This window comes from Zootoca vivipara, chromosome 5, assembly GCF_963506605.1.
Source record: "Zootoca vivipara chromosome 5, rZooViv1.1, whole genome shotgun sequence".
Classification (NCBI taxonomy): Eukaryota; Metazoa; Chordata; class Lepidosauria; order Squamata; family Lacertidae; genus Zootoca; species Zootoca vivipara.
The window spans coordinates 39,741,875-39,769,306 of NC_083280.1; the positions used below are offsets into that span (position 1 = coordinate 39,741,875).

General features: G+C 43.9%; 1 protein-coding gene across 1 annotated transcript; it reads right to left on the reverse strand.

Annotated features, from left to right (window-relative positions):
- Window positions 1–254: 254 nt before the first annotated feature.
- On the reverse strand, window positions 255–26,654 carry ESPNL (espin like). The gene is made up of 9 exons (XM_035132540.2): window positions 22,482–26,654; window positions 19,150–19,340; window positions 14,009–14,195; window positions 12,835–13,017; window positions 12,171–12,302; window positions 5,384–5,477; window positions 3,836–3,951; window positions 3,127–3,324; window positions 255–1,824 (listed from the first exon to the last, which is right to left on the reverse strand). Exons 1-9 carry the CDS (start codon window positions 22,773–22,775, stop codon window positions 268–270), a joined length of 2,952 nt encoding a protein of 983 aa, XP_034988431.2. The 5' UTR covers window positions 22,776–26,654; the 3' UTR covers window positions 255–267.
- Between the last annotated feature and the right edge of the window lie 778 nt (window positions 26,655–27,432).

The following is a 27,432-nucleotide window of genomic DNA, read 5'->3' on the forward strand; positions in this document are numbered from 1 at the left end:
CTTGTGTCAAGGGAAGCCATATGTAATGAAGCACTGACACTTCTTGCTCCTTTTTTTAAAGTGAAGAAGCAATGAAGAGGAAGTGAAGGCTTGACCCGTCATCTGTATCACTTGTCGTTTACCCCTTTGCAAATGAATCTTGCAGGCATTTGTAGCCATTTGCAAAATGAACAGTTGATGTCTGTTTATTCCATGTCATAGTGCTGACAGGCCACTCTGTGCACTCTGAATCTTATAGACACCTATTCACCGTTAGTGTAAAGGTCCTCACCCCTCTAAGCTAAATATCTCTGCTTCTTTTTCTTTCCAGAAAGCAAAACTCCTGTTTATATACCTGCAGATCTCATCGTTGCTAAAGGTGTCTAATTCAAAGCATTTTCCAGGGGGAGAGTCTCCCTCCTCCAGAAAGATGCTTGGGACCCTTTTGGGGGGTATTGGTTTCAGATTTGTTTCCACTGGTGATCTCTTTATTTCCATGTTCACACTTGGGTCCTTGTTACTACAAAAAAATTGTTTCTTAATGTCCTCAAAACTGTCTTTCCAGCTTCTTTTGCCTGCAGCAATCTCATCAATCACTGCTTTGTGGAAGGCCCGCACTGTTTCCCACCGATGCCCACCCAAGTGGTCAAAAACTTCGAAGCAAAGGAGATGCCTAGCCTTACGTTCTTCTGGAGAGAGGTCCAGCTCTAGGATGTGGAAATAGCCAAGCATAAACAGGTCAAGAGTTAAGCTATTGTAGTCAATAGGCTCACCATTGACATATGGCAGGAACTGTTCTGGAGAATAGATTGCATGCCGGTGATTGAGGCGCCTGATCTGTCGAGATGGTACAAGGGAGATTATGTCTTTCCAGTGACTGATCAGATTCTTGATAGTGTATCTCTGTTGAACTAAATGGCCAAGCCTGTTCATTTCCATCAAGGGCTTCTGCATTGGAGGCTTCTGTTTCTTGAGCTCTGCCATCACGTCTACCAGTCCCATTTTTCCAGGCAGCTGGGTGTCAAGAGTCCTCCTGGCCATGAGTTTCAAGGAAGGCGTATAGGCAGATTTCTTCCAGTGACTGAGAAAAAGAAGCACAATGCGCTCTTTTCGGAGGTTGCTAGACTCTGCTGTTGAGACGCAAGAGCCACTCACAGAGGCTCCCTCACAGCTGATGCCAGAATCACTGGCATTCTCCATGTCTCCAAACTCATGTTCCTCACAAACCAATGGCTTCTTGTTTTTACAGGTACCTAGAAACATTTGAGGGGATGACTCCTTGGCTGTCCCGTGTTCCCAGGGCATGGCATTCAACCCTCGCTGCTCAAAAGATTTCTCTTGTCTCCAAAGATCCTGCTTTTCAAAATTGCCCCTCAGATCCCTGACAGAGACACCACACTCCAGGATTTCTCTCTTGACAGTGCCACCTGAAATACACTTGGTCTTGCTTGACTTATGAGAATCCCTTAGAGCTGGCTTCTCATTATCTGCTTTCTTCATGCCATTGACATTGGTGAGCAGCAAGGACATGCTTTTTACCAGTCCAGACACATGGCTGCACCAGGCAGGGAGCTCCTGGCTGCCATCCTCTGAGCCCTGTTGCAGAAACTGACGGTTGACTGTGATATTGACGGGAGCAGGGAGAACAGTCTGCAGCTCCTCTGTCAGGCGTCCTAGCTCACTCTCATACTCCTGGCATTTCTTCTTCATCTGCAGTTTCTCAATCTGCTTCTCTAAGTACAGCAGGTCATCTTCAGTGAGTAATTCCCCAAAAGGGCCCAGGATGGCATTGTAAGACTGAGAATATTGCCAGTCATCCATCTCCAGGGTGCAACTTTCCTTGTTCTAGATGGGGGGGGGGCAGCAGGGAAGAAAGAAAGACTGCCATCAGTTCAATTCAAAGACATCACTTCAGGTCCCTTTCCCCAGCCTGCCAAAAATGAAGTCAGAGAAGTGATCAGCACATCACAGATTCATAGAAATATAGGGCTGGAACAGATCTTACGGTAGGCATCAAGTCCTGGCCTCAGTCAGAACAAAGAATTTCATCTTGTCACAGAACTATTTACCATCAGCTACACTTATACCTTGGATATACAACTGTAAAGTGAGCCACCTGATTGAATATAGATGTCCTTCCTTCCTTCCTTCCTTCCTTCCTTCCTTCCTTCCTTCCTTCCTTCCTTCCTTCCTTCCTTCCTATTGGGACCTGCCTTTTGTCTAACATGGAATCCAAGGCAACGTATTTATTTATTTTAGTTATTCATTCCATAAAATTTATATACTGTTTGACTATTAAAAAAAACCCACCTCAGAGTGGCTTACAAAAAACTATTTATTATTATTATTATTATTATTATTATTATTAAAGAAATAAAGCAATAAAAATATCTGTAAAAGGAGTTCAAAACAGCTATTTATAATATTCAAAAAAAATAAATAAATTCAGTGATAAAAACAGATTAAAATACATATCAGCATTCTACATATCTGTGCAGGCTTGTCTAAGCAGGCACCAAAAAGAGTCCAGTGAAGGTGTATACCTGATGTCAATACTACGTGTTGTTCCTGGACAATCCCCCATCTAGGAACTGACCAGGCCAAAACCTGCTAAGCATGGTGGTGGCCTTATGCGCCTTCAGACCAAACCATTCACATTAATAATAATAATAATAATAATAATAATAATAATAATAATAATAATAATACTTTATTATTTATACCCCGCCCATATAGCTGGGTTTCCCCAGCCACTCTGGATGGCTTCCAACAGAAATATTAAAATACAATAATTTATTAAAGATTAAAAGCTTCCCTAAACAGATTCATCTATAATGAATCCCTAAACAGATTAATCTATAATGTTGTGGCCTATTTGACCCCAAATTTACATTCACTGTCTTGTCTGGTTATTTATTGATCCAGGAGCAATGGAGTCATGCAAAAGGAAGTGCTGGGAATTACTTTGAAATCCAAATTTCCTAGATCTTAGCAGAGCACATTTACAAAACATAGACAATGTGTACTGTATATTTTTTGCCCATCTGCTCTTAGGGCAACCTAATTGCAATAAAAACGGAGGCCAGTGTGTGAACCAGGTAAGACAGTACAGTGACACATTTTCTTTCTATTGGCTCAATACAGTACCTTCCTGCCCATCCCTTCTTCAGATGCCAGCTGCGCCTGTAATTTCCTCACCATCACCTGCCGCTTCCACTCTGGAATTGAACAACCTTGCTCATCATGAGTAGGCACCAAGGCATCAATGTCCGATGTTCCTAGCTCATCCAGCATTGAGAGCAGGTTGCCTGGTACTGCAGCATCTGGTGTCTCTCTCTTCTCACCCTGCGTGGAGGACACCTAACTTGTTAGCGACTTTTAAGGAGTTTAAAGAAGAAGAACAGATGCTCATGAATCTACCATAATTGATCCCCAAAACATTATAGCACGTATCTTCTCAGGAAGCCCAAAGTTATCAGAAAGGCTACCTACAGCAAAGCTGGGGAACCTGTGGTCCTCCAGATGTCGCTGGACTCCAATTCCCATCAGCCCCAATCAGCCTGGCCAATGGCCACATATGATGGGAATTGTAGTCCACCTAAATCCAGAGGGTTGACAGGTTCCCTGTCCCTGTTGTAGAACATAAAGCTAATACATCTCCATTTGTGGGTTATTTTTAACCCTTCTGAAAGGATGTGTTTGGAGGCAGGTCAGCCTAATGGCTAAATCTAGCAGGAAAAGAGAAAGAAAAATAAAACAAAGGAATTAGATGGAAGAGAACCGCAGGAGAGATCATGGGGATTATGAATATAAAACAGATGAGAGACAGAGAGGTGTAGATTATCATACAACATACAGAGCTTGAGAACAATGCGGTGATTCTCGCCTTCTGCATAGATTTATTGATCTTCAACTCGGGTATCAGTGATTTGTTTGATTCAGTGGGTTTCACCATGTTGAACGACTTTGAAGCTGGAAGAAAGACAAACACAGTGGAATCCTACAGTGATGCACCAAAATCCACACTGAGAGCTAGACGATTGAATTGACCACTGATAAGCTTAAAACATTTCTGTTCTGCACCATTGAGAACAGGTTAATTTCCTTCCAAATTATGTAGACATCCACACAATAGCATTTGCCATGCCAGCAAAGGACGTAAACAAAGGAACATTGCACAATTACACCTACGGTACCTACCTCCATAATATAAAGGGCAAACTAGACATGATGTGGAAGATCTGTTAACAAGATCCCCCACGCTGTTGTTTTTAAAGAGCAAAGGAGTTACTGCAGGAGACCGTCCATCCCTTGACATTGATTGAAATCAACTTCCACAGAAAGTAGCTCTTTGAGATATTCAATATATCTTATTAGATCTCATCCAATGTGTTTTAAACTAATCTTTCTCACGGACACTCTCAATCACAAGCAAACCAAGTTTCTTTTATCTCTGGAATGGACTCCACCTCCCATCAGAGCCACCCAACATGATAAGGGATGATGAGAGATGTAGTTCAGCAAGATCCAGAGGAGAGCATTTTGGCTACTTCATTGTATAGCTTTTGCCATATGCTGGAGATGATGATCAAGAGTTTATTCATATATAAATGTGTAAAGTGGTTACTCATATACACATCTTTGCCCTGGCCTCTGACAGTTAAGGTCTCGCCTTTTTTGTGAGACCCACCTCTTGTTGAATTTCTACTGTTCTGTTACATTTTTGTGTGCTTTATCATTGATTTTATAATTGCCTATTCTGTTGTTGTAACCTGCCCTGGGAACCTATGGTGGAGGGTGGGTAAGAAATCTTATAAATAAATAACTCCTACTCTAACATCTCTGTGGCAAATGGGATATTGATGTAGGTCTAGATCAGGCATGTCAAACTTGCGGCCCTCCAGATGTTTTGGACTACAATTCCCATCTTCCCCAACCACTGGTCCTGCTAGCTAGGGATCATGGGAGTTGTAGGCCAAAACATCTGGAGGGCCGCATGTTTGACATGCCTGGTCTAGATGATACAGTCACTCCTATCCTGAATTGTGAGAAGAAAGAGTCTGTTTGTGGCATAAACTGATTGGCCTTCCCATGACATCCCCTCTGCATTAGTCTTTTGCAGGTGTTTAGAGAACGTATCTAACTCCACATCTAACACTCTGTCTCCACAACCAACCCCCGTTTCTTTAAAAGATCTAATGAGGTTCCTGCAGACACGTAGGCTCTTTCTGCACAACTGGGAACCCTTTAAAAGGCAGGTTCTCCTATTATGAAGGTCAAGTTTCAAGCTTTATATGAATGTTTTGAGGTCACTTAACATGTGAAAGAGTCTGCTCTACTGAATTTCAGGGATGCTCAGCATTTATATTTGTCACAGGAAAGTTAATTGGGTGGCATTACTCACCAGGTGCTCTATGAAGAGCGCTATTAATATCTTTTTTCTGCATATTTGATGCAGCACTTACATCTGATTGAAGCGGTCTCATTGGTTGCTGGATCTAAAATTACACAAGGGAAGATTAGAGATGTAATCTTTGAAAACTAAAAGCGGATTTTCTGTCTCTGGCATGGTTTGTTTTGTTGTTGGCATCCATCTGCCTCGAGAGACAATGGAGTGTGCCCCCAGGGGTGAGAGACTGGTAACTCTGCCTCCCTTATTGATTTTGCTGTGTTAACAGCACCCAAGTGACCCCTCCAGGGTCCAAGCCCAGCCAGTGTGTATGGAGGTCCTGGGGTGCCCAGACGACAAGACCCACCCCTTGGCCTCACTGATGTGGATCAAAGGAAAGCAGAGCAATACTGTATGTTTGGAAGTTCAAGCAACTTAAAGGCAGGGTACAGTGAGGTTTGTTTGGTTATCCATTGTGGAGTATAGATAATAAGAGAGGAATCAGTACATCAGCCCCAAGGAAATCATCCTGAAGGTTCTAAATACAAATGCTTCTTGCACATTTGCATGGCTGTACAGTGGTACCTCGGTTTGCGACTGCAATCCGTTCCGCGGAGGCGGTCGCTCGCCGAAGCGGTCGCTTGCCGAAGGCACGCTTCTGCGCATGCACGAAGCGCCAATAGAGCACTTCTGCATCTGTGCATCCGACCCCGTGGAACCCGGATGTAAACACTTCCAGGTCCACGGCGGTCACTCGCCGAAGCGGTCGCTCGCCGAGGTAGGTGTAAACCGAGGTTTGACTGTATTGCCATTTCCCCTTCTAGTCAATCAGAGCATCAAGAATTGTAGAAGATAGCAGAAAAATTCAGCACATAGTACTCCCTTGTAAACCTGTATGATCCTGAGGAAAAACATTGGTGTATGGCGGGGGTGGTAGTGAACAATATGGGATGCACAGCTTTCTGAATAACAGCACAATAGCACAAGTCACGAGAAGAAAAAGAATAAACATTGAAAGGAATTGCAAAGCATAGGGCTGAAGGACTCAGTTACATGGCGCGATAGAAAAATGCAAAGCAACAACCTTACAGTTAATGAAACTAAGATAGAAAGTTATATACATTGGCTTTACAACCTGATCCCATACTGCATCTAAGATGCGCTCCTGCCTAAAAAGCTAGCTGGCATCCTATCATTCAATCTACCATACTGTCATTCACTAAATTTGTGCTTAATTGTACTTTCTGCTGTTTGCGGTCCACTTTCTGGTTTGTGACCAGGCACAGAGAGAGTATGTACGGGGATCTGTTTTAGAGGACTGTGTACAGTTGTCAGGGGTGACCTGTGTCGGTATAAGTTTGCCATTGTATCCATGTCCATTGAATGGTTGTGCTATTTGCCCATTACAGCTTGGTATTAGCAGTAGTCTTATACATTGAATTAACATAAGGACTGCGATCCAATTAAAAAACATTACATCATCACCATCATCATTATTATTAATACTCTATTTATATCCGACCTTTTCTCCAAAGAACTCAAGACACACTTATTTTCCCCTCCATTTTTATTCTCACAACAATCCTGTGAGTTAGGTTAGGCCAAGAGAGAGGGATGGGCCCAAGGTCACCCAGTGAACTTCATGGCCAAGTGAGGATTTGAATCCTAGTCTCCCAGGTCCTAGTGCAGCACTCTAACCACTACACCACGCCGGCAAAGGTGCTTAGTTGATAATATTCTGCCATTTAACAACCATTTGATTCATTTGACTGGCGTAATCCCAGTATCATGGGTTTGAGCCCCATGTTGAACAAAATATTCCTGCATTGCAGGAGGTTGGACTAGATGACCCCCGTGGTCCCTTCCAACTCTACGAATTCTATATATTTGCATATCACCAGGACCTCAATATAAAGGCACTAAAAGAGCTGAGAGATAAAAAGCTATTTCTACCTGTTACAATAAAACACCAGTACTTTTAATTCTTCAAAATATAAACAAGTGTGCCTTTAATTCTAAACACATTAGAATAAAAAGAATGAAAAAGGCATTAGAATTAAATTAGAGATATATTCAGCTAAATCAACAGAAACATATTGAAACATTCCATCAGTGACATTGCATTTCAGAAAACTAATCGAAAACAAACATTGCACAGCACAGCTGGAGTTCAAGACATTAATATGCTGTAGGTTTGTTCTGTATTTCTTGAATTGACACCGGAAGGTTAGGTTTTAGATTGTTACACCACCACCCAAAGTGCTAACCCCAACTCTACCACAACCAGCAGGGGTCAACTTTGGTCTTTCAAATTTCAGTGGTGCCCTGTGTGAGCCCAAAATCTGGCATGCCCCCCTTCTGTTCTGCTGAATTCACTATGTCATAGTTGTGATGCCCTGCAGCACACCCTAGGTTCGATACCCAGTCTGACAGAACCGGTCGCCCTGCCCTGAATTCCTCTCTGCCACCAGGGGGCCCCCATATTATCCACCAGGCAGAAATGACAGGCAGAAATTTATGGACCTGCTCCAAAGATGTACATACCAGTTATTCACCTCCTGTCCTTTGTGGGGTCCATTTGGAACGGAAGGGAGAAGATGAACAAACACTGCTCAGATTAGATCCAGCCCTTAGGGAGATCAGAATTTCATAACAAACCAGGGAATATTAATAACTACTCTTAAAAGGGGGAGAAACTGGAGAACTCACTCGGTCTAGAGGCAGCCAGAGACTGCATTGTGTGGCAAATGCCAGCAGGAGAAAGGGTGGAGGTCAGGGAGTCACAATTAGCATTGCATTAATATTTGAAGGCTGGGCATCAGGTGGCAACTGGCTAAGCAGCCCAAGGGGTCCAGAACCTTTAGCTGTAAGCAGGAGACTGAACTGCCTGCACCTTTCTTCCTTTTCCATTCATTTTCTAAAATGTGTAAGTTTTGTATGGTAAGGGAGTGCTCAGCTGGGTTTAGTGGAGCCAACACACACACACACACACACACACAAGTCTCTTGTGGTCACTCTGAACCCAGCTGTCTGTTAGTAGCCAGTCCTAGAAGTCAGCAGGGTCAAGAAAACACTTAGGCCCAGAAGCTGCCTGAAGTGTTCCAGTCTCTGCAGGCACCCTAAGGAAAATGAGTTGCTGGATTCTCCCATATTCCTCTGCAAAGCCTTCAGATAAATCATGTTGTGACTTTTAAAAAAAAAGCAAATAGACTTTAAAGCAGTCACATAGCACTGCAATTTTGATCACAGCAGCAGCACTGTGGAGAGAGTATTTGATTTTTCTTTTTCCTCATGCTATTTTGTACACTTATGTTGCTACTCCCCAGCCCGAAGCTGCTATAAACTGTGCAGTTGGGTGGCAGGAGCACTTATATCATGCCTGGTTTTTTTTAAGCTGCGGAGCTAATGTCAGGTTCAGATTAGTTATTTCAGAAGTACAGCGAGAGAGAAAGGGGCTAAACGTCCCTTCTTCATCATCATCGCTTGGTTCAAAATAGGAGCCAGCTCACTCAGTTACTTTAATTTTTTTTTTAAAAAAGTTGAGAGATCTGACCATGGAATGCCCACGTCCTGTGTGGTATGGTCTTTACATGAATAACTTCTCTCATCAGATCAGCCTCCATACATTATATATGGATATAATGGATTGGCAGTGATAGATTACAAAAGTGTAATTTAAGTACAGTGTTAGAATAAAATAATGAACTATGAGACTAATGAACTCAGAGCTATTCGTTCAGGGAGATAATTACTGCCCCCATCCAGCTAGCAGTTTTCAAGTGGATTAAGTTTTCAAGTGTTAATTCCAAAATAATGCTTCTCTCAGTTTCCTAAACATTTGATCTATTAATCTGATTTTACTGCTCGCATTAAGCCCATCTCAAACTCTTGGGGGATGTAAAAATGCAAAATCTCACATTAACACTAGATTAAAACAGTAACAATTTGATGGCCAAATGATAAAGAGCGTGCTTTGGGTTAACCTTCCAGCTCTGAGCATGACTGAGAAAGATGGCTTCCCCAGAAGGAGGCATTCTTAAGAATGTTGCAGAGGAGCTGGCACACTTCGCTCCTCTTGCAGCTGCCTCCCAAAAGGCTTCCCCTGACATTTACTGTAAGACATTGCACAAATGCAAGAAGTAACCAGCCCATGAAGGAACAAAGGTTGTGCTTGCAAGGAGGAAATTGGATCAAAGTATGTGTGTCAAAGGTGCTGAGAAGGACATGTAATTCTAACCAAGGATGTTAGTGAACAAAGCCTCTCTCAGCATAGGCAACTATGTACAGTGGTGCTAATTACAGGCAGAGAACAGAACACCAGCAAATGCCTACCACATAAAAAGCCAACGTCCTCTTAGCCAGGCACCATCTTATGCTCACAGTTGCTTGGGGAAAATAGTTCATTTCATCCTAACACACTCTGTACATTATGCGACTTTGGCTATGTACACATAAGGGATGGAGGAGAAATATGGTTCAGTTCAAATTTTCAGATTCTCACTTTCTGAAACAATATGAGAACAGAAATACAGCCATCCTTCAAAATTCAGAGTTATCCAAATTTTGTGATGTAATTCTCCAACCAATGTTTAGAAAAATGCATATACCTCAGAAAACAGGTGCATTGAAAATGAATATATTACAGTGGTATCTCGGTTTACGAACTTAATCTGTTCCGGAAGTCCGTTCTTAAACCGAGGCGTGCTTTCCCTAATGAGGCCTCCTGCCGCCAGTGCCCTTCTACCATTCGGATTCCGTTTTTAGAACAAGGTAAAGTTCGCAAACCGGGACACTACTTCCAGTTTTGCGGAGTTCGTAAACCGAATCATTCGTAAACAGGACTGTTCTTCAACCGAGGTACCACTGTAGTGGAAATAACATAGAAAAATCCAGAAATGTGGAGAATTGAACTAAGATTGGAAAATCTAGAAATGGGGAAGATTGAAATTGACAAGTTCTTCCATACCTAGTATTTACATTTAGCATATTTAGCAACAGTATTTCAATGATCATATCTTAGTTTATTAAGCCAAGAGATGCACAAGTCTCTTGCCTGAGCCTTCAGTCTCTGCTTGCAATTAAACGAGGAAATATGTAATGAACCATATATTTCCATTTTATACAAACTATGGTTTACCTGCTTTGGAACAAAGCAGAATCTTATGTTCCAGAGCTGGTAAACAATGTTTCCTGGACAACAAGAAACTATGGTTAGTTTTGGACTTCCTGGCTTAGTCATAGCTTGTGCAAAAAGGGGTTCCTCCAAACATGAGGACCCAGGACCCCTCAAAAAATACATGGGCCCCCCCTGAAACTGCCTCATCCTCTAGGAGTAGTCGCCAATGAATTACAGCATGAACAGAACTGGCTGCGCTCATCCGTGACTGAAGTTGCTTTAGTCTTTACCCCTCCCTCAGCCCATAAGGCTTGAGCAAGAGAGGTCCACAGGCCCTTGTGTCTCCAGAGTCCCGACCCACATGTGGGCGTCAGCCCTGTGTTAATTAGTCATCACCAAAGAGTGTTCTGGAGAGATATTTTCCCCCCATTAATATTTTAATGGGAAACTGAGTGATGGTAAGGGGTTCTGGTTTCAAAAGTTCCCATTCCAAATCTCAGGCTGTGGCAAGGATTTGCTATGCTTTGTTCAGTGAAACCTAAGAGCTTGATTAGGATTTCAGAGCCAGCTTCTCAAGTTAGCCACAGTGCCATTCTGATGCCCCATGGTGCTTCTCTCTTGCTGCTGAAGAGCCTCAGCCATGGAAACTTGCCGCTGCCCTACTGAAGGCTCTCACTCAGCAGCCTCTGAACTCCTCCTTCAGACCCTTCTTATCTCACCACCAGTTGCCAGCTAATTGCTGTCTAGTATCCATGTCCTCACACTGGCAGAGGAATCCAGGAGGCTCTTCAACATGCTTGCCCACTTGTTGCCCCTTGCTAGGGACATAAATAGGTGAAAATTTTCCACTCTGCTCAACAGCATGCCAAAAATAGCTGCAAAGGCAAGAGGAGCGGAGAATGAATTCCAACAGGGCTGCAGAAGGGAGCCAACCACTTGTTTCAGAGCAGAGATTGTGAAAACCCAATGACATAACTTTCTAATATTTGTCTGGCACACGGCAATTGGTGAGATAGGGCAAAAAATCTATGTGGATTGAATGGGTATGAAGCAAACAGATCTAAGGATTCAGAGGGGATGGGCTCAGTATCTAATTAGTCATCCAGAGACGAATATATCTAACAAGCAGAGCCTGCTATGCAAAGTTGCAACATACTGTGCTCCTGCTCAGTGTTCCAGCCAGCCAACCAGTCATACCTTCGTTCAGGATACTCCATTTTCCCACCCCGCCACTGCCCGCCTGCTTCAATGAATGCTTGTAGCTCAGAACACCACTCGACAAGTGGACCAAAACACTGCACCAGGCAACAAAGAAAAGAAACAAACCCTCTTGCTCCTGGCAAGCTGTAACATCAGGAACATCTGCCCTGGCTTGTCCACTGACCTGCTGCAGGTTAATGACTCATGGAAGTCAGCTTTCAATGACCATGAGCTGAAAATGCTCAATATTCACACTGCTCATTTGTTTAGAGTAATGTTTTGAGAGGGTTTCTGCTTTGATTTTTAACAAGGGATACATAATATTTTGGAAGCCTGGATAATTTACCTTTCTTGTGTGGTAGTCTTCTGCCTTGTGGTGACATATCCAGCTCACCGGGCAAACAGTACAGAAGCCTCTGTCTCCAGTGACTCACATGAACACTAAGACTTGTACAGTACATGATCAAAATATAATGTTTAGATTACCAGCTTCTCTGCTTCCTGTAGGTAACATGCACACTGCCTGTGTCCATTGTATTCTGCCAGGTCTCGCGCAGTGTAACCATCCCTGTCATGGATGCCTGGATCTATTTGGTGGGAGATCAGGGTTTGACAGCACTGCAAATAAATGCATAAACAACCACCATCAACCCTAATCAGTACAACCAATTTATGAGCAAGTACGGTAAGGGAATCATGAATGCAACGGGGGCTTTTTCTTCAATTTTTTTGCCAGTGCAACTGTCACAGCTGAACAATAATGTTCATAAGTCAAATGACTGATTGATACAAACACAAGATGCATGAGCTGATTGTTTAAACAGCCAAGTGTGGGCTACTCTGAATCTGTTAAGTAACCACACGGATGGTTTCCTGGGAGGCAGGTGGGGTGGGGGAGAGTAAATGTTAGGGGAAACCAATGCTTTTTCTGATGGAACGCACCAGAACACAGTTCCAGGTCTTTTTACTATTACTACTACTACTACTATTATTATGTCAAATCCTCCTCTCAACCACATAGGAGAGTAGAGTGATGGCGTGCACACATCATGATTAACCATGGCTGAACACACCGTGTGAGTACGGCTGCGCCATCAATTGAGTTCTGATCCAATACTCATTTCCCTCGCTACATGGTATCACCAAATACCTCAAGATGCCCATTCTCAGCTGCATCATGGAGTGGGGTTCCTCCCCAATGGTCCAACACCACGTTAGCTCCCATAAGGAGGAGTCTGTCAACAATTGCAGTGTGTCCCTCTCTGGCAGCAAAATGGAGTGCAGTGGCTCCTTCTGCATCCTGTGCTGTGAGGCCGAGATCAGTGAAGGTAACCTACATGAAGGGGGGGGGAGGAGGATTACATACGAGTCAAAGCCAAATGGTGTTTTTTTTAAGATGAGCTGTTGTTTTTTCATCCACCTATTTCTGCAGCTGCCTTGGGTACTTTAGTGCAGAAAGCAGAGGGAATTTTGCAAACAGATAAATAGCGTGGAAGTACCCTCCGTTTCTGCAATTTGTTTTCTATATATACTGCATGCCATACATACCACAGAATTGTGCCTGACATGGGGGGTGTTAGAAATTAATGAAGCTAAGACTGCATAGCTTTTATATTAAATAAAGAAGGATGTACAAGGGCAATTAAGCCTTTTGGTGGCAGACCTCTCTATTATGGAAGTTTCTGATTATTAAAGATATGAGTGGCAATCAAATTAGTTAACAATGCAGCATTTAAGAACATGTATGATAAAAAAGGGAATATTGAGCCCCATGGCTGGCCTATGACTGCAGAACAATCCACAGTGGACAAAATGTCATGGGTTGATTCACATATTATAATCCCGTTGCTAAAATGTAAACGTTTCTTGCTTATCTGGATTTGAAGATTGAAAAAATACTGGTTTATGGAAGACAGAATGGTTGGATGTTAATGAGTGAATACTATATTTAGCTGTAGGATAGGGAATCAGAAGTCTTTTATTTTTCTTCTCTCTCTCTCTCTCCCCTTTCTTTGTTTCTTATACTCTTTCTGCCTCTGTTCTTTTTTATATTAAGTATTTCATTATAAAAAGATAGTTCATAATGGGTATGAATTTCTGTATATCTTTGGACAAGTATCAATGAATATATTTTTTAAAAGAAAAGGAAAGAAGTGGGATTGTATGGGACTGTCCCAATAACATAATGAACAGAAAACATCATGAATGTGCAATAAAAAGGAATTATGGAGGGGCCTTCAGTGACACAGTTATCCAGAGGAGCATATTCATATTCTTGTCAAGAAACGACACTTGCTACCTAAAATGTAAAAGTACAGGTTTACCAGCCAGACGACAACAGCATAGTGACCACTACAGGCAGCTGCGTGGAGCACTGTCATGCCATCATGCGCTCTCAGGTGCACATCAGCCTCACAGTCCTTCACCAGGAACTGGACGATGTGCAGATGTCCCTCCTGGCAGGCAAGATACAGCGGGGTAGCTCCACTCTGAGTTTGCTTGTTCACGCAACTGTTGGAGAAGAGGAATTATGCCAATATTAGAAGTGATGGGGGTTGGAAATCCATTGCCTCTGTGTGATACTTACTTAATTAATGTATTTTTGCATGTACGCAGGAACATTCCCAGAGTGACACATTGAGTTTATATATATCATGAAGCTGTCAGAGGCACAGATTCTGCCAGGTCAACGGTGACAAACCAAAGCCCAGGTGATGAGGGCATCTGAGAGCTAGGCTGAAGGCTGTATTTGAAAGGCAAAGCTTGAGGAGCCAGATGTCTTATAGCAGAACTTTCCCTGTATTTTGAGGTTTTTTCAGGGGAAATAACTGGTTGAGGACACTGGGGGAAATACTCTTAACATGAAAGCAAAGGGGAGCACCTGATGGAAATGGGGGGGTGGGGTGGAAAATTGAAAAGCTCTACTAAAAAAAGAGAACAATGCAACAAAGCCCCAAAGCACTGAGAAATGTACCTGGCATCAGGTATAGTACATGGAATATGACACAAGTTATAAAGCAGTGCAACAGATAATGTTGGAATAGGGAAACCCAGGTTTGTATGTCCACTCTACCATGAAACTCACCAGGTGACTTTGGGCCTGTCATTCCTTCTAAACCAAACCTACCTCACAAGTTTATTGCGAAAATAAAATTAGGTTGTCTGGGGAACAGAGGAGAGAACCATGTCTGCTGCCCTGAGCTTCTTGAAAAAAAGAGGACAAATTGTAATAACTAAATACTGTAACACACGGGTGTCAAACACAAGGCCCGGGGGCCAAATCCGGCCCGCCAGACCTCGTCATGTGGCCCGCCGAGCGCCCCAGCCAGCGGGACCCAGCAGCGGGACCTTGCTGCTGAAGCGCCGCGCCGACAAAGCGCCGACAAACAGCTGGGGCCTGGGGGTGTTAGAAAGGCGCTGCGTGGAGCGCCCCGAGCCACAGCAGGAGAAGGAGGAGGCAGCTTGCCGGGTCAGCGCCCAGCAGCGCCGCACGGAGAGTGCCGAGCCTCTGGGACGCAGCAGTGCTCTGTAGTACTTTGAATCGTCCTCCTCCTGCCACGCCTCGGCACCTGGAAACGGCTGCTGCTGCTGCTGCTGAAGCACAGACAAAGCACCCAGCAGCGCCGCATGGAGCTGCATGTAGAAGGACCCCAGCATCTCCAGGTACCAGTAGCTCTGCAAAGCTCCTGCATGAAACCCTAGCGAGCCTCCACCACCCAGTGCAGTTACCAAAAATCGTTTTTCAATAAATTGTACAATAATTGTACATTTGAATATCTACTTGCCATTATTCTGACTATGTTTCTGCTTTCAGAGCTAGTTATTACTGACATTATTACAAAAAAACAGTAATAATTGAATGCAGTGACAATAATTTATGATAATAAAGAGTGGACACATAGTCGTACAGATACAACCGGCCCTTTGAGGGTGACCAAACTGCTGATGCGGCCCCCGATGAATTTGAGTTTGACACCCCTGCTGTAACAGTTTCCATTACCAGCAGAGGGCAACCATGTTTATTTTGCATCACTCTCCTCTTGCCTCCTGGTTAAGGGCTGGGTGGTATAGGATTCCTGGCTGCATTCATTAAAAAAGCTTCTTTGGACTAGAGGTGTGCAACAACAATCAGGTGGTAAATGCTTAGAGTGATCTAAGCCCTCCATGTGATAATGGCCTAGGCCAGCCTTCCTATCACCTCTCAGTGAGCTTCCCTCCCTCCCTGTCTTCTGTAGCCAATATTTCATAGTACCAGGGCCAGCCCAAGACATTTTGCTGCCTGAGGCACAGCAGCAAATATCCACTATGCCCCGCCAACAAACCAAGGTGCATGGCCTGTCATGTTATTCTTGCACCTGAGGTAGAAAATCCCACAAGCCTCTCTCCCCTCCCTGGCAGTAAAAAAAAATACTAGAATAATTTATAATTAACAAAACTATTGCTCTTTCATGACGCCTATAATAAACTGCCTAAGGTAGTTGCCTCACTCTGCCTAATTAAAGGCCTGGCCTTTTATATTGTTACTGTAAAAGGGAAAAGACACACAGTGTAGAGATAGGTGAATCAGTCAATTTCAGTTTCTCTTAGTTTCTCTCCCCACCCCACCACTTCAATTTTAAATTCATTTCTTGAAAAATTTCACACCAGTTTGCGAATTACTTTTTCTTTAAAGTCATCATGGAAATTCATCAGCATTCAAGGGCACATTTGTCCTTTTCTACACATCTTTACAGTGGTACCTCAGGTTAAGAACTTAATTCGTTGTGGAGGTCTGTTCTTAACCTGAAACTGTTCTTAACCTGAGGTATCACTTTAGCTAATGGGGCCTCCCGCTGCCGCCGCCCCGCCACCACACGATTTCTGTTCTCATCCTGAGGCAAAGTTCTTAACCTGAGGTACTATTTCTGGGTTAGCGGAGTATGTAACCTGAAGCGTCTGTAACCTGAAGTAACACTGTATATGCTATTTTGCCTATCTACACATTTTTGCAAATCAGTTTCCTCTACCGGTAATAGCATGCATTTGTGTATGTCATGTTTACTAACACATGCATTTTAACACACACACACACACACACACACGCCTATCTAATTTCTCCTCCATCCCTAAGAGCGAGTATAAAAAAGTTTATCACAATGTATTCAGCCTTTGGGGCAAACAAGCCAATCTTAAATATTGACCCCAATAGCTTTAGTGCACTCCACAGCCTGCCTCAACTGTGCTTTGATGGATTGTTCTACATTTTCCTCTCCCTTAGCTCTGCCTTTCCCAGCATTTTTGCTCCTCATGTTTCCCCAAGAGGAAGCAGAGTAAACAGCTGAGGGAATCTAGTGATACTAACAGATAACAAGCCTTTGGGGGCTCTGTGTGAAAGATGAGCTTGAGGGAATTGTAACAACACACGAGGGCTGTAGGGGGCAACAGCCTTCTGGAAATTAGGAATATCTATCAGAGACATATTGGAAAATCCACCTAAACGATAAGCACATCAGAAAGACATTGACTGGGCAGCAACAGCCTCAAGCATAACAAGAACACATTGCTTTGTACTTACGCATTTAACTCTAGATTGTTTCTTTTGTAATACTGTTCTATGTTTGCTGAATTGTTGATCTTTCTCTTCTTTGAATTTAGTGATACATTTTGTTAACGGTTTTCTCCCCCAACCTTCACCAACCAATGTTTTGTATATGATAATAAGTGGGTGTTTTGCTGTAGGCCACTCTGGGCACAGCTCACTGTGGAAAGACGGCAGATAAACACAAAGAACCAGATGCCCCTCACACGGAACCTGTTTCTCTGAGTTGGGTCACATACCACTGAAAGAAAGGAATGGAAAGAGCTCCCAGATAGACTCCTTTGAATTCTGGATGCATTTAGGCAAGAGAAGAAGGCACCTGCTTTGAGTGCATAAGGTCCCCATGTCAATCTCTGGAATCTCTATAGTGAAGTTGCTCAGGTAGAAGCAAGTGGTGGGAAATACTTCTCTTGCCTGAGATCCTAGAGAGCAGTCAGAGTAGACAGTACTGGGCCAAATGGACAAATAGTCTGACCTGATATAAGACTAGGGTGGCCATGTGTCCTTGACCAAGGAGAGAAGACTCCCTGGTCCAAGATAAAGAACCATAAGGAGAGAGAGAGAGGAGGAGGGGGGGACTTGATGCTTCCCATCAGCTGCTAGCGCCTGGACAGCAGACTCACGCGGACATGTCTCCAAACAAAGCATGGTCTTCCCCACTACAGTGAGATGCATTGTGTTTCTATGTACGTTGTACTAATTATGTCTAGATTTGTATCGAAGTATATTAAACTTGCACACACAGATGCCATGAAAAAATATGTCATAATGACGACCTTATAACAGCTCCCTATGTTCCCACAACTTGCATTGCTAATCTTTCATATCTGTCATTCTTGCACTGTACATCTTCGGCATGGTTTTGCAGAATGAATGAGAATATATATATATATATATATATATATATATATATATATATATATATGGAGGGAGGAAAAGATAGGTGCTGGGCTGTAGTAGATGAGGGAAGAGATTAAAAGCACTCAGGCAGATGGTTATGAGACGTCTGCCTTTGGAAACACAATCCGCTTCAGCAATGATCTTAAGCGCCTGCCTTCTGTCCTGTCAACAAACAAACATAGAGCATCTGGGAAATGCTGTGGCATGGAAACAAAACACTAAGGAAAACGCTACGCTGCTTGGCTAACTTTGCTATGTACTCTCAGAACTCTGAAAATGGTTGCTGTGAGCTGCTTTTTCCTCCATACAAGCTGTCCCAGTGTACGGTGCAGGAAGAAAGTCCAGCAAAAAGAGCAAGCATTTCCCCTGATCGCAGCATCTTCCATGGTCACAACACAATAACAGCACCAGAAAGCACAGTTGCAATTGTAGAAGTCATGCAAAAACATACCCAGCTCCCAGAGCACTTTCTTCATGCAATCCATCAGTTTTGTGCCCTTCCCAGAGGTTGTTGGACTATACCTCCCATCAGCCCTGACCACATGAATGGCCCAGGAGGGGTTTGCTGCCATCATGGTCAGCTACACTAACTTCATTTTACTGAATAATTTTGATATCAACAATGTGTGTTCTCTAGACCACACAGGCAGGCAGTAGCACAGCAACTCTGGTCAATGATTGTATTGGTGTACATTTGTTCCTTAGATGACTATGTGTAGTATTACTTCGAAATGTGGTTATCCAGCCCTGCTGTGCTTGGGAGTCCTCCTGAGTGGGACCTTGGACTTTTCCTCCCCAGGTCCTGTCTTGAGAACATCACTGCATGCAACAGAAAGAGGTGGCAAATGTAGCACTGGGGCAAACACAGAAAATAATGTCGCCATGCATTGCATGTGCATAGTGCAGGCCTGAGTGACAGCTCCAAGTGCCTTGCAATGCTGCAAATGGGCTGCCCTCTGAATATCAGTATGCTGTGCTTTTACCTACCTGTGGTCTGCAGCAACCAGCAATTTGAGGCAAGTGAGATCACCCTTAGCTGCTGCATAATGAGCTGGCACGGCACCTTCCCTTGTCTTCATTGCAGTGTCAAAGCCTGCCTGGACCAGCCACTCAATGGCCTCTGGGTGTCCAAAACGAGCAGCTAAGTGGAGGGGAGAAGCCCCTGAAGCATCTTGCTCCTATGGAGTGGAGAAGAAACAGTTCAGGAGTAGTGGTTAATTCTTCCCCACCCACTCTCACTCCTTAACATCAATCTCATGACTGCTTTGTAAGTTTTAATTGTGACTCAGAGAACACTTGAAACAGCCTCCTCTGGGGGATGTTGAAACAGGCCCACATACCCATTTACCAAACTTAATGAGGTAGAATATTTATTGATGGACTATATAAATGTAATAAGTAACGATAGTGGGTCATGACCCAGAGACCATGCACTGTGTGTTGGACTTGGAGGATGATGAGATCCTGCATCTTTCTAGGGTTTACATGCAAAAGGTTCCAGGTTCAATCCCTGTCATCTCTGGGAAGAGTTGAGAAAAACCTCTGGCCTGAAAGAATCACTCCCAGTCTGCATGGACAGTATTGATCTGTTTCAGTTTGTGCAGCTTCTTAAAGGTAAAGGGACCCCTGACCATTAGGTCCAGTCATGACCGACTCTGGGGTTGTGGCGCTCATCTCGCTTTATTGGCCGAGGGACCCAGCGTACAGCTTCCAGGTCATGTGGCCAGCATGATAAAGCCGCTTCTGGCGAACCAGAGCAGCACATGGAAACACCGTTTACCTTCCCTGCTGTAGCTATTTATCTACTTGCACTTTGACGTGCTTTCGAACTGCTAGGTTGGCAGGAGCTGGGACTGAGCAACGGGAGCTCACCCCATCGCGGGGATTCGAACTGCTGACCTTCTGATCGGCAAGCCCTAGGCTCTGTGGTTTAACCCACAGTGCCACCCACGTTCCCAGCTTCTTATGTTCCTCCATTAGCAAGCTGCTGCACTCATGATCAGCCATTTTCGTTAGAATACAACAGAAGTTAAAGTATACTGATGATTTGGAAAATGGAAGTGTTAGTGTGAATATGGCCTGGAAAAGATGTAAATAAGTTCGTGTGGAAGAAGGCAACTGTAGTACTGTACAAATGCATGTCTTTTGTTTTAAGAAAAACCATAGAGGGGTATAGGTGTGGCAAAAGGAAACATGACTTCAATCAACTATTCTCAATCCAACATCTCCCTAGAGAGCAAGTAATAAGGTGATCGTTTCAGTGTGTTGCCTTTTTGTGAGCCTGCCTCAAGCCAGAACCATTAAAGAACCAATGTAGCATAGTGGTTAGACTGTTGGTCTATGGCCTGGGAGACCAGGATTCAAATCCCCACTTAGTCAAGAAACTCACTGGGTGACCTCAGACCTAAATTACATCGCAGGGTTTGTTGTGAGGATAAAATAAGGGAAACCATGTATGCTGCCACTTTGAGCTCTGGGAGGAAAAGTGGGATAGAAATCTTGATAAATAAGTAAAGCAGCTAAATCAGGCTATTTTGTTTGTACTTGTGTTGTAGGTTCTCATCCTGAAGGTGATCAGGATATCTCAACAAAAACTGCCTTAGCTGGCCTATCAAAAGATCCAGGAACCCAGAATGATTTTAAGCTACAGGGGTGCAGGGGTTACATTCTGGACCCCTGTGCACATTGGCAGGGCCTGCATAAAACGTTCCACCCCTTTCAGGTACTACGTTTTCGGGTCACTTCCAGGTTCGGCGCCTTGCATGCATGTGCAATCGGATATACATGAATTGGCCGTTGCCTGTATTTTCACTCATTTATGTCCATATGTTCATTAAACAAGTAGAGGAGGGAGAGGGGCCATGTCCACAGGATATGGCACTGATGGCATGCATTCACCTGAATGAGTATTGGCAGCCCTCAGGCACAGCCCTCCTGACCCCCTCCATACATTTCTTGGATGAGTGAATGGGATTTTAATACAGTGTTCCTATGTGGTGACGCCTGGAAGCAGTAATTATTATTAGAAAGACAAACACCAGCTTTTCTGACAGTTATTGCAGTTATACTTTCATTTGCATCCTTTGCTAGCATATGCTGCAGCTTGCAGTGGAAGCCCATGACATTATGTTTATCAAAAAGCCAATTCCCAAAAATCCATTGTTACAGAGAAACAAAACTCTGAGTCAGCTACACAGACAAGGAGCTTGATTTTAAATAGCTGGGGCAAGAGGGGCAAGGAGCAAGTTAATGCTCCACCCCAATGATGACCCCAAGCAAACTTGTTCGCTTTCTCCATGTGGGAGTAGGGAAAGTCCTGCACTTGGGGGACATTGCCATGGGGTCAACATTTGCCCTTTCCCATTAACACTTAATGATCCAGCACTCGGTGAGAAATATTCTGCAGGAGATACAATGGGAGTCCTGTACAGTGGTACCTCGGTTTATGAACACAATTGGTTCCAGAAGTCTGTTCATAAACTGAAGCGTTCATAAACTGAAGCGAACTTTCCCATTGAAAGTAATGGAAAGTGGATTAATCCGTTCCAGACGGTCCACAGAGTAACCGTTCATAAACTGAAGCGAACTTTCCCATTGAAAGTAATGGAAAGTGGATTAATCCGTTCCAGACGAGTCCGCGGAGTACTTAAACTGAAGTGTTCATAAACTGAAACATGGGTGTAATTGGTTCCGGAAGTCTGTTCATAAACTGAAGCGTTCATAAACTGAAGCGAACTTTCCCATTAAAAGTAATGGAAAGTGAATTAATCCGTTCCAGATGGGTCCGCGACGTTCATAAACCGAAAATTCATAAACCGAGGTGTTCATAAACCGAGGTTCCACTGTATTGGGAAGTTTTTAAATTTTGATGTTTTATTATGTATCGTTATATGCTGTAAGCCGAATAAACAAATAAATACCGTAAGTGTCTCCATGAAGAGCATATCCTGAACTCACTTCAGACTTTTGGCAATGAACAAGCCCACTTTAAACACAACACCTACCACAAAGGACTTGCTAAACTCCCTTGGACAAGAAGAGTTAAATGCTGTTGGTAGTCCAGCAAGTGTTGTTTGCAGACAGGGGATGCCGGTACTCTCTGCCACCCAAGACTAATCTAAGAGCAGCAACCTGTGTAAAAACCCTGGGTGGTATTCAATGCTGCTCCTACTCAGGGTAGACCTATTGTCATTAATGGACATTACTAACTTACCTTAATTAAATGAGCCCGGTAGGAAAACCTATTGAATACCACCCACGGCAAATATGTCTAGTTGCAACCAGCGTTCTACCTTGCTCCCGCTGTTTAGACCCCTTACCTGCATGCTGTAGCCTCCATCTTTGATCAGCCACTTCAGCTCAGCCAAGTTGCCCATGGCTGCTGCATCATGTGCTGGGGTTGCACCATTGTTTGCTCTCTGATTCCCGGGAAGCTTTGCTTGCAGTACCAGGAACTTGAGGCACTCCAGCCTGCCTGCTCGTGACGCATGATGCACCAGGCCTGCTCCCAAGCAGTCAGTGATGTTCTGGTCCAGAGTACCATCGATGTGCAGCTGCTCCAGCATAGGCAAGTCTCCTTCCTTGGCAGCTAAAATAGCCCTTTGGTCTCCCATCTCTGGGAGCCTTGCTGTTGTCTTCACTGGAAGGTCCTACTTTCTCCGAGTCTCTTGTTTTATGTACCAGCCAGGTGGTATGTGTCTCTGGTTACCGGGTAAGGTGCTGTAGAAAGCATATGTACTGCAGGGTTTGTTTGTTTTTTAAGAAGGGGCACATGGCCGGTGAGGGAGAACAGCTAAAAGCTCCTGGCAGAAGCAGGGATGTTTTTAACTCTTCTTCCGCTTGTGGCACTGAAGCCTGAATTGTTATAAAGAGTGGCGTGATAAAATATAAAGCTTGGTGTTCGTTTGAAAAATACGAGTCAGGCTTTCAGGAGCAACAGCTCTATGATGCAATTAGCATGTGTTTCAGTTCCTACTGTATTTTCCTGCATTGACTGATAAAACACAGAAAATAAGCTGTGAGATGGTTTATGAGTTAGACTCAAATTTGTAAAAGCCACAGCTGTAAACAGGAAAGCTAATATTTCCCCTATAATTGTGATGTACATGTCTCTAGTATGATGTGGCTGATTTCTGTTCAAATAACAGACATTCCAAAGAGATAAGTTAAATACTGATGATACAACACTAAACAATTTGGTTCTACAGACTTCTGCCACGTTAGGATTGCAACAATCCTCCATCATCAAAGAAATTAGTGTTCTAATATTACCAAAGTGGGCAAATTCTTGCAATTTATTGTGAATTAATAAAGAGCGTTTCCCCAGAGCCAAGATTTCAAAGCTGCCTCATTATTTTACTCCATTTTCTTTATAATGAACTAAAACAGATAATATAAAATCACCAGTCATCTCTCTATATTTAACACACTTGTTCCCAATCCAAAATATTTAAAGCATCTATAAATGTTCCATAATCAATCTATGCACAATACATTAGCAAGTAATCAGATAGAATATTTTTGCTCCTCCCATGACAGTGCAGATCTTCCCCATGGTTTCCTATACAGTAATTGTTTCATAATAAATCTGTGGAAATCACATGAACAAATGATCACATAGAATATTTTTCTGCCGCCAGAACACAAACAACTTTTCCCAGGGTCTTCCCATTTGGATCATTGCATCAGCACTTGTTGTGAGGGTACACAATCTACCCAACTGTGTTTCTTCTTTTGTAAATGCAGAATTTGCTATTTGAAGGAGAATAATAATTTTATCTCCATTTGCTTTCACTCTACAGCTGTGCCTGCAATGCAGACCAGTTCACTTTTACTTGAGCTAAGACAGGCTTCAAACCCAAATCCCCATTCATTATGCATTTTGATAGGTCACTTACTCCTTCCAGTATCTTATACGACAAAATGCATTCTATGCCACACCTGCTGGATCATACATGAACACATGGAGTTGCCTTTGTCAGCAGTCCAAGGTCTTGGGCCATGTCATCCCTAGGCTGAATACCCCAAATTCTTGTAGTTACGAGATGCCAAAGCTTGACCCTATAAACTTCTGCATGTAAAATATAGGTCAGGCTTCCTCAACCTCGGCCCTCCAGATGTTTTGTGACTACAATTCCCATCATCCCTGGTCACTGGTCCTGCTAGCTAGGGTAAGGTTACCAGATTTTTCCCCCCAATGAATCTGGGAACAGTTTTCAACTTCCTACTAAACAGATGGATTTGGTCAGGGGACTGATTAGTAAATCCGGGGACTGTCCCCGGGAAACGGGGACATCTGGTAACCTTAAGCTAGGGATCATGGGAGTTGGAGGCCAAAAACATCGGGAGGGCCGAGGTTGAGGAAGCCTGACATAGGCTGTCAGTCAACCAGCTGAGCACACAGATGCGCCTGTCACCTTCACTATACAGGTTTCGACAGATGTTGAAGATGCACTTCTTCACTCTGGCCTTTCACACCTGAGGTGTTTTCAGGACCCGCCCTAGCCCTTCAACTGCAATTTGTTTTGACTGTTTTTAGTACTGAATTTTAAATTCTGTTTATCCTGGGACCCGCAGGTGAAGGACAGACAAATAAAATAAAATAAAATAAAATAAAATAAATAAATGCCTCAAGTAGAGAAAATAAGCTGTGTGGCTTAGTATGTATATTTCCATCCTTCTAGAAATCTTTCACCCTGTTATTAAAAAAAAACACAAAGAAAAAGCATAGAATTGCAGTTACAGGTAGGTAGCCGTGTTGGTCTGAGTCGAAGCAAAATAAAAAAATTCCTTCAGTAGCACCTTAAAGACCAACTAAGTTTTTATTTTGGTATGAGCTTTCGTGTGCATGCACACTTCTGAAGAATTTTTTTATTTTGCATAGAATTGCAGGTAACTATGAAGCCCACTTCTTTTGAATTTTTGCATATGGGCTGAATATGCACCATTACATGAAGCTTAATAATATAAGCCTCTGTGAATTCCACAAACACACACATTTTTGAAGTCTAGTAGACTGATGCTGGAAAATTCTCTCCTCTTCAATTTCATACATTATCAATGACAGCCATCCTCCACCTCCTTGTGGGCTACTCTTACTTTCTAGATGCTAACCAAGGGGGCCGGTGTATTTTCTGATGCACAGTCATGGATGGCCTTTGACATAAAATGTTTTATAGATAGAGGACACACACATACACAAGCCACAAGCCACAAGGTGGCCAGAATACCAGACATCTGGCCCTATTGGTGATCAGGTTGGAATAATGGACTATGATTACAAAGTTATGGCACACAATAACTCAGCTGGAGCAATAAATTCAATGCTCAGAACAGCTGCACAAAAGTAATGAGTGGGTAAAGACAGCCTTTATCTTGACTGTGGTCCCAGTAAGAAAGAGGAAGTGAGCCTTTTGACAGAAGGGAAACTGCCATCCTTTCAATCTGGGTGCTATAAGACTGAACTCCATGTCTCCAGACCAGTGGTCAAAGCTAATAACTGGAAGTACGCATACTAATGCAGGAGAAGAGGTAAGTGTTGAGGGATCTCGGACTGATTGGCTTTCCCCCAGACTGCAGAATGACTAAATAGAACACGGGTGTCAAACACAAGGCCCGGGGGCCAAATCCGGCCCGCCAGACCTCGTCATGTGGCCCGCCAAGCGCCCCAGCCAGTGGGACCCAGCAGCGGGACCTTGCTGCTGAAGCGCCGCGCCGACAAAGCGCCGACAAACAGCTGGGGCGGGGGGGGGGGTAGAAAGGCGGCCGGAGCAGGAGAAGGAGGAGGCAGCTTTGAATCCTCCTCCTCCTGCCACGGCTCGGAACCAGGAAAAGGCTGCTGCTGCTGCTGCAGCAGCACAGACAAAGCACCCAGCAGCACCGCGTGGAGGAGGAGGAGGATTCAAAGTGCTACAGAGCACTGCTGCGTCCCAGAGGCTCGGGACTCTCCGCACGGCGCTGCCGGGCACTGACCCGGCAAGCCTCCTCCTCCTCCTCTTGCCTCACCTCCTCCTCCTCCTGCCGCGGCTCAGCCTCATGAACGTGAGCTCAGCAGCGGCTCAGCCTCACAAACGTGCAACTCTGAGGCTTTACGCACTTCTCCTAAAACGGACACCTGCTGCCTCACGCTGCACGGGAAATGGTTTTTGCCCCTGGGTCCCTTCGCGCTCTTTTCTGGCGCTGAATCAAGGCGGCGACCCCCCCTTCCCTTTCTTCCTTCCTCTCTCTCGTTCTTATTCTTTCTTTCCTTCTCCTTCCTTCCTTCTTTATCTCTGTCTTCTCTCCCTCTTTCTTTTTCTTTCCTTCTTTATTCCTTCTTTCCTACTCTTCTTTCTCTCACCTCTTTCCTTCCTCTCTCCCTCCTGCTCCCTCTTTTCTTTCTTTCTTCCTTTCTTCCTTACTTTCTTCCTTTCTTCCTTCCGTCCTTCCCATCTTTCTTCCTCTCCCTCATTCTTATTCTTTCTTTCCCTCTACTTCCTTCCTCCTTTCTCCCTTTCCGTCTTCTCTCCCTCTTTCTTTTTCTTTCCTTCTTTATTCCCTTATTTCCTACTCTTCTTTCTCTCCCCTCTTTCCTTCCTTCCTCTCTCCCTCCCACTCCCTCTTTTCTTCCTTCCTTCCTCCCTCCCTCCCTCCCTCCCCTCCCCTCCCTCTCCCTCTCCTCAGAAACATAGGATGCTGCTTTATACTTCTGGCCCTTAAACCCTGGAACCAGGAGAGCAGCTCCAGTGAGTCAACCTCAGCCAGTCCCTTTGGTGAAGGGTGGTGGCTCACTGGCAGAACATCTGTCCTGCATGCAGAAGGACCCCAGCATCTCCAGGTACTAGTAGCTCTGCAAAGGTCCTGCATGAAACCCTAGCGAGCCTCCACCACCCAGTGCAGTTACCAAAAATCATTTTTCAATAAATTGTACAATAATTGTACATTTAAATATCTACTTGCCATTATTCTGACTATGTTTCTGCTTTCAGAGCTAGTTATTACTTACATTATTACAAAAACAGTAATAATTGAATGCAGTGACAATAATTTATGATAATAAAGAGTGGACACATAGTCCTACAGATACAACCGGCCCTTTGAGGGTGACCAAACTGCTGATGCGGCCCCTGATGAATTTGAGTTTGACACCCCTGAAATAGAAGCTCACAAATATCCTGCTGACAGCTCTTTGGCTACTTCTCTTCAAGTGCCCCAAAGCAGAGAGAATTGAGGTATTCAGTGCAGGAAGTATGGGGGTGCATAAAAATAGAATCTTCAAATTAGCCCTAAAGT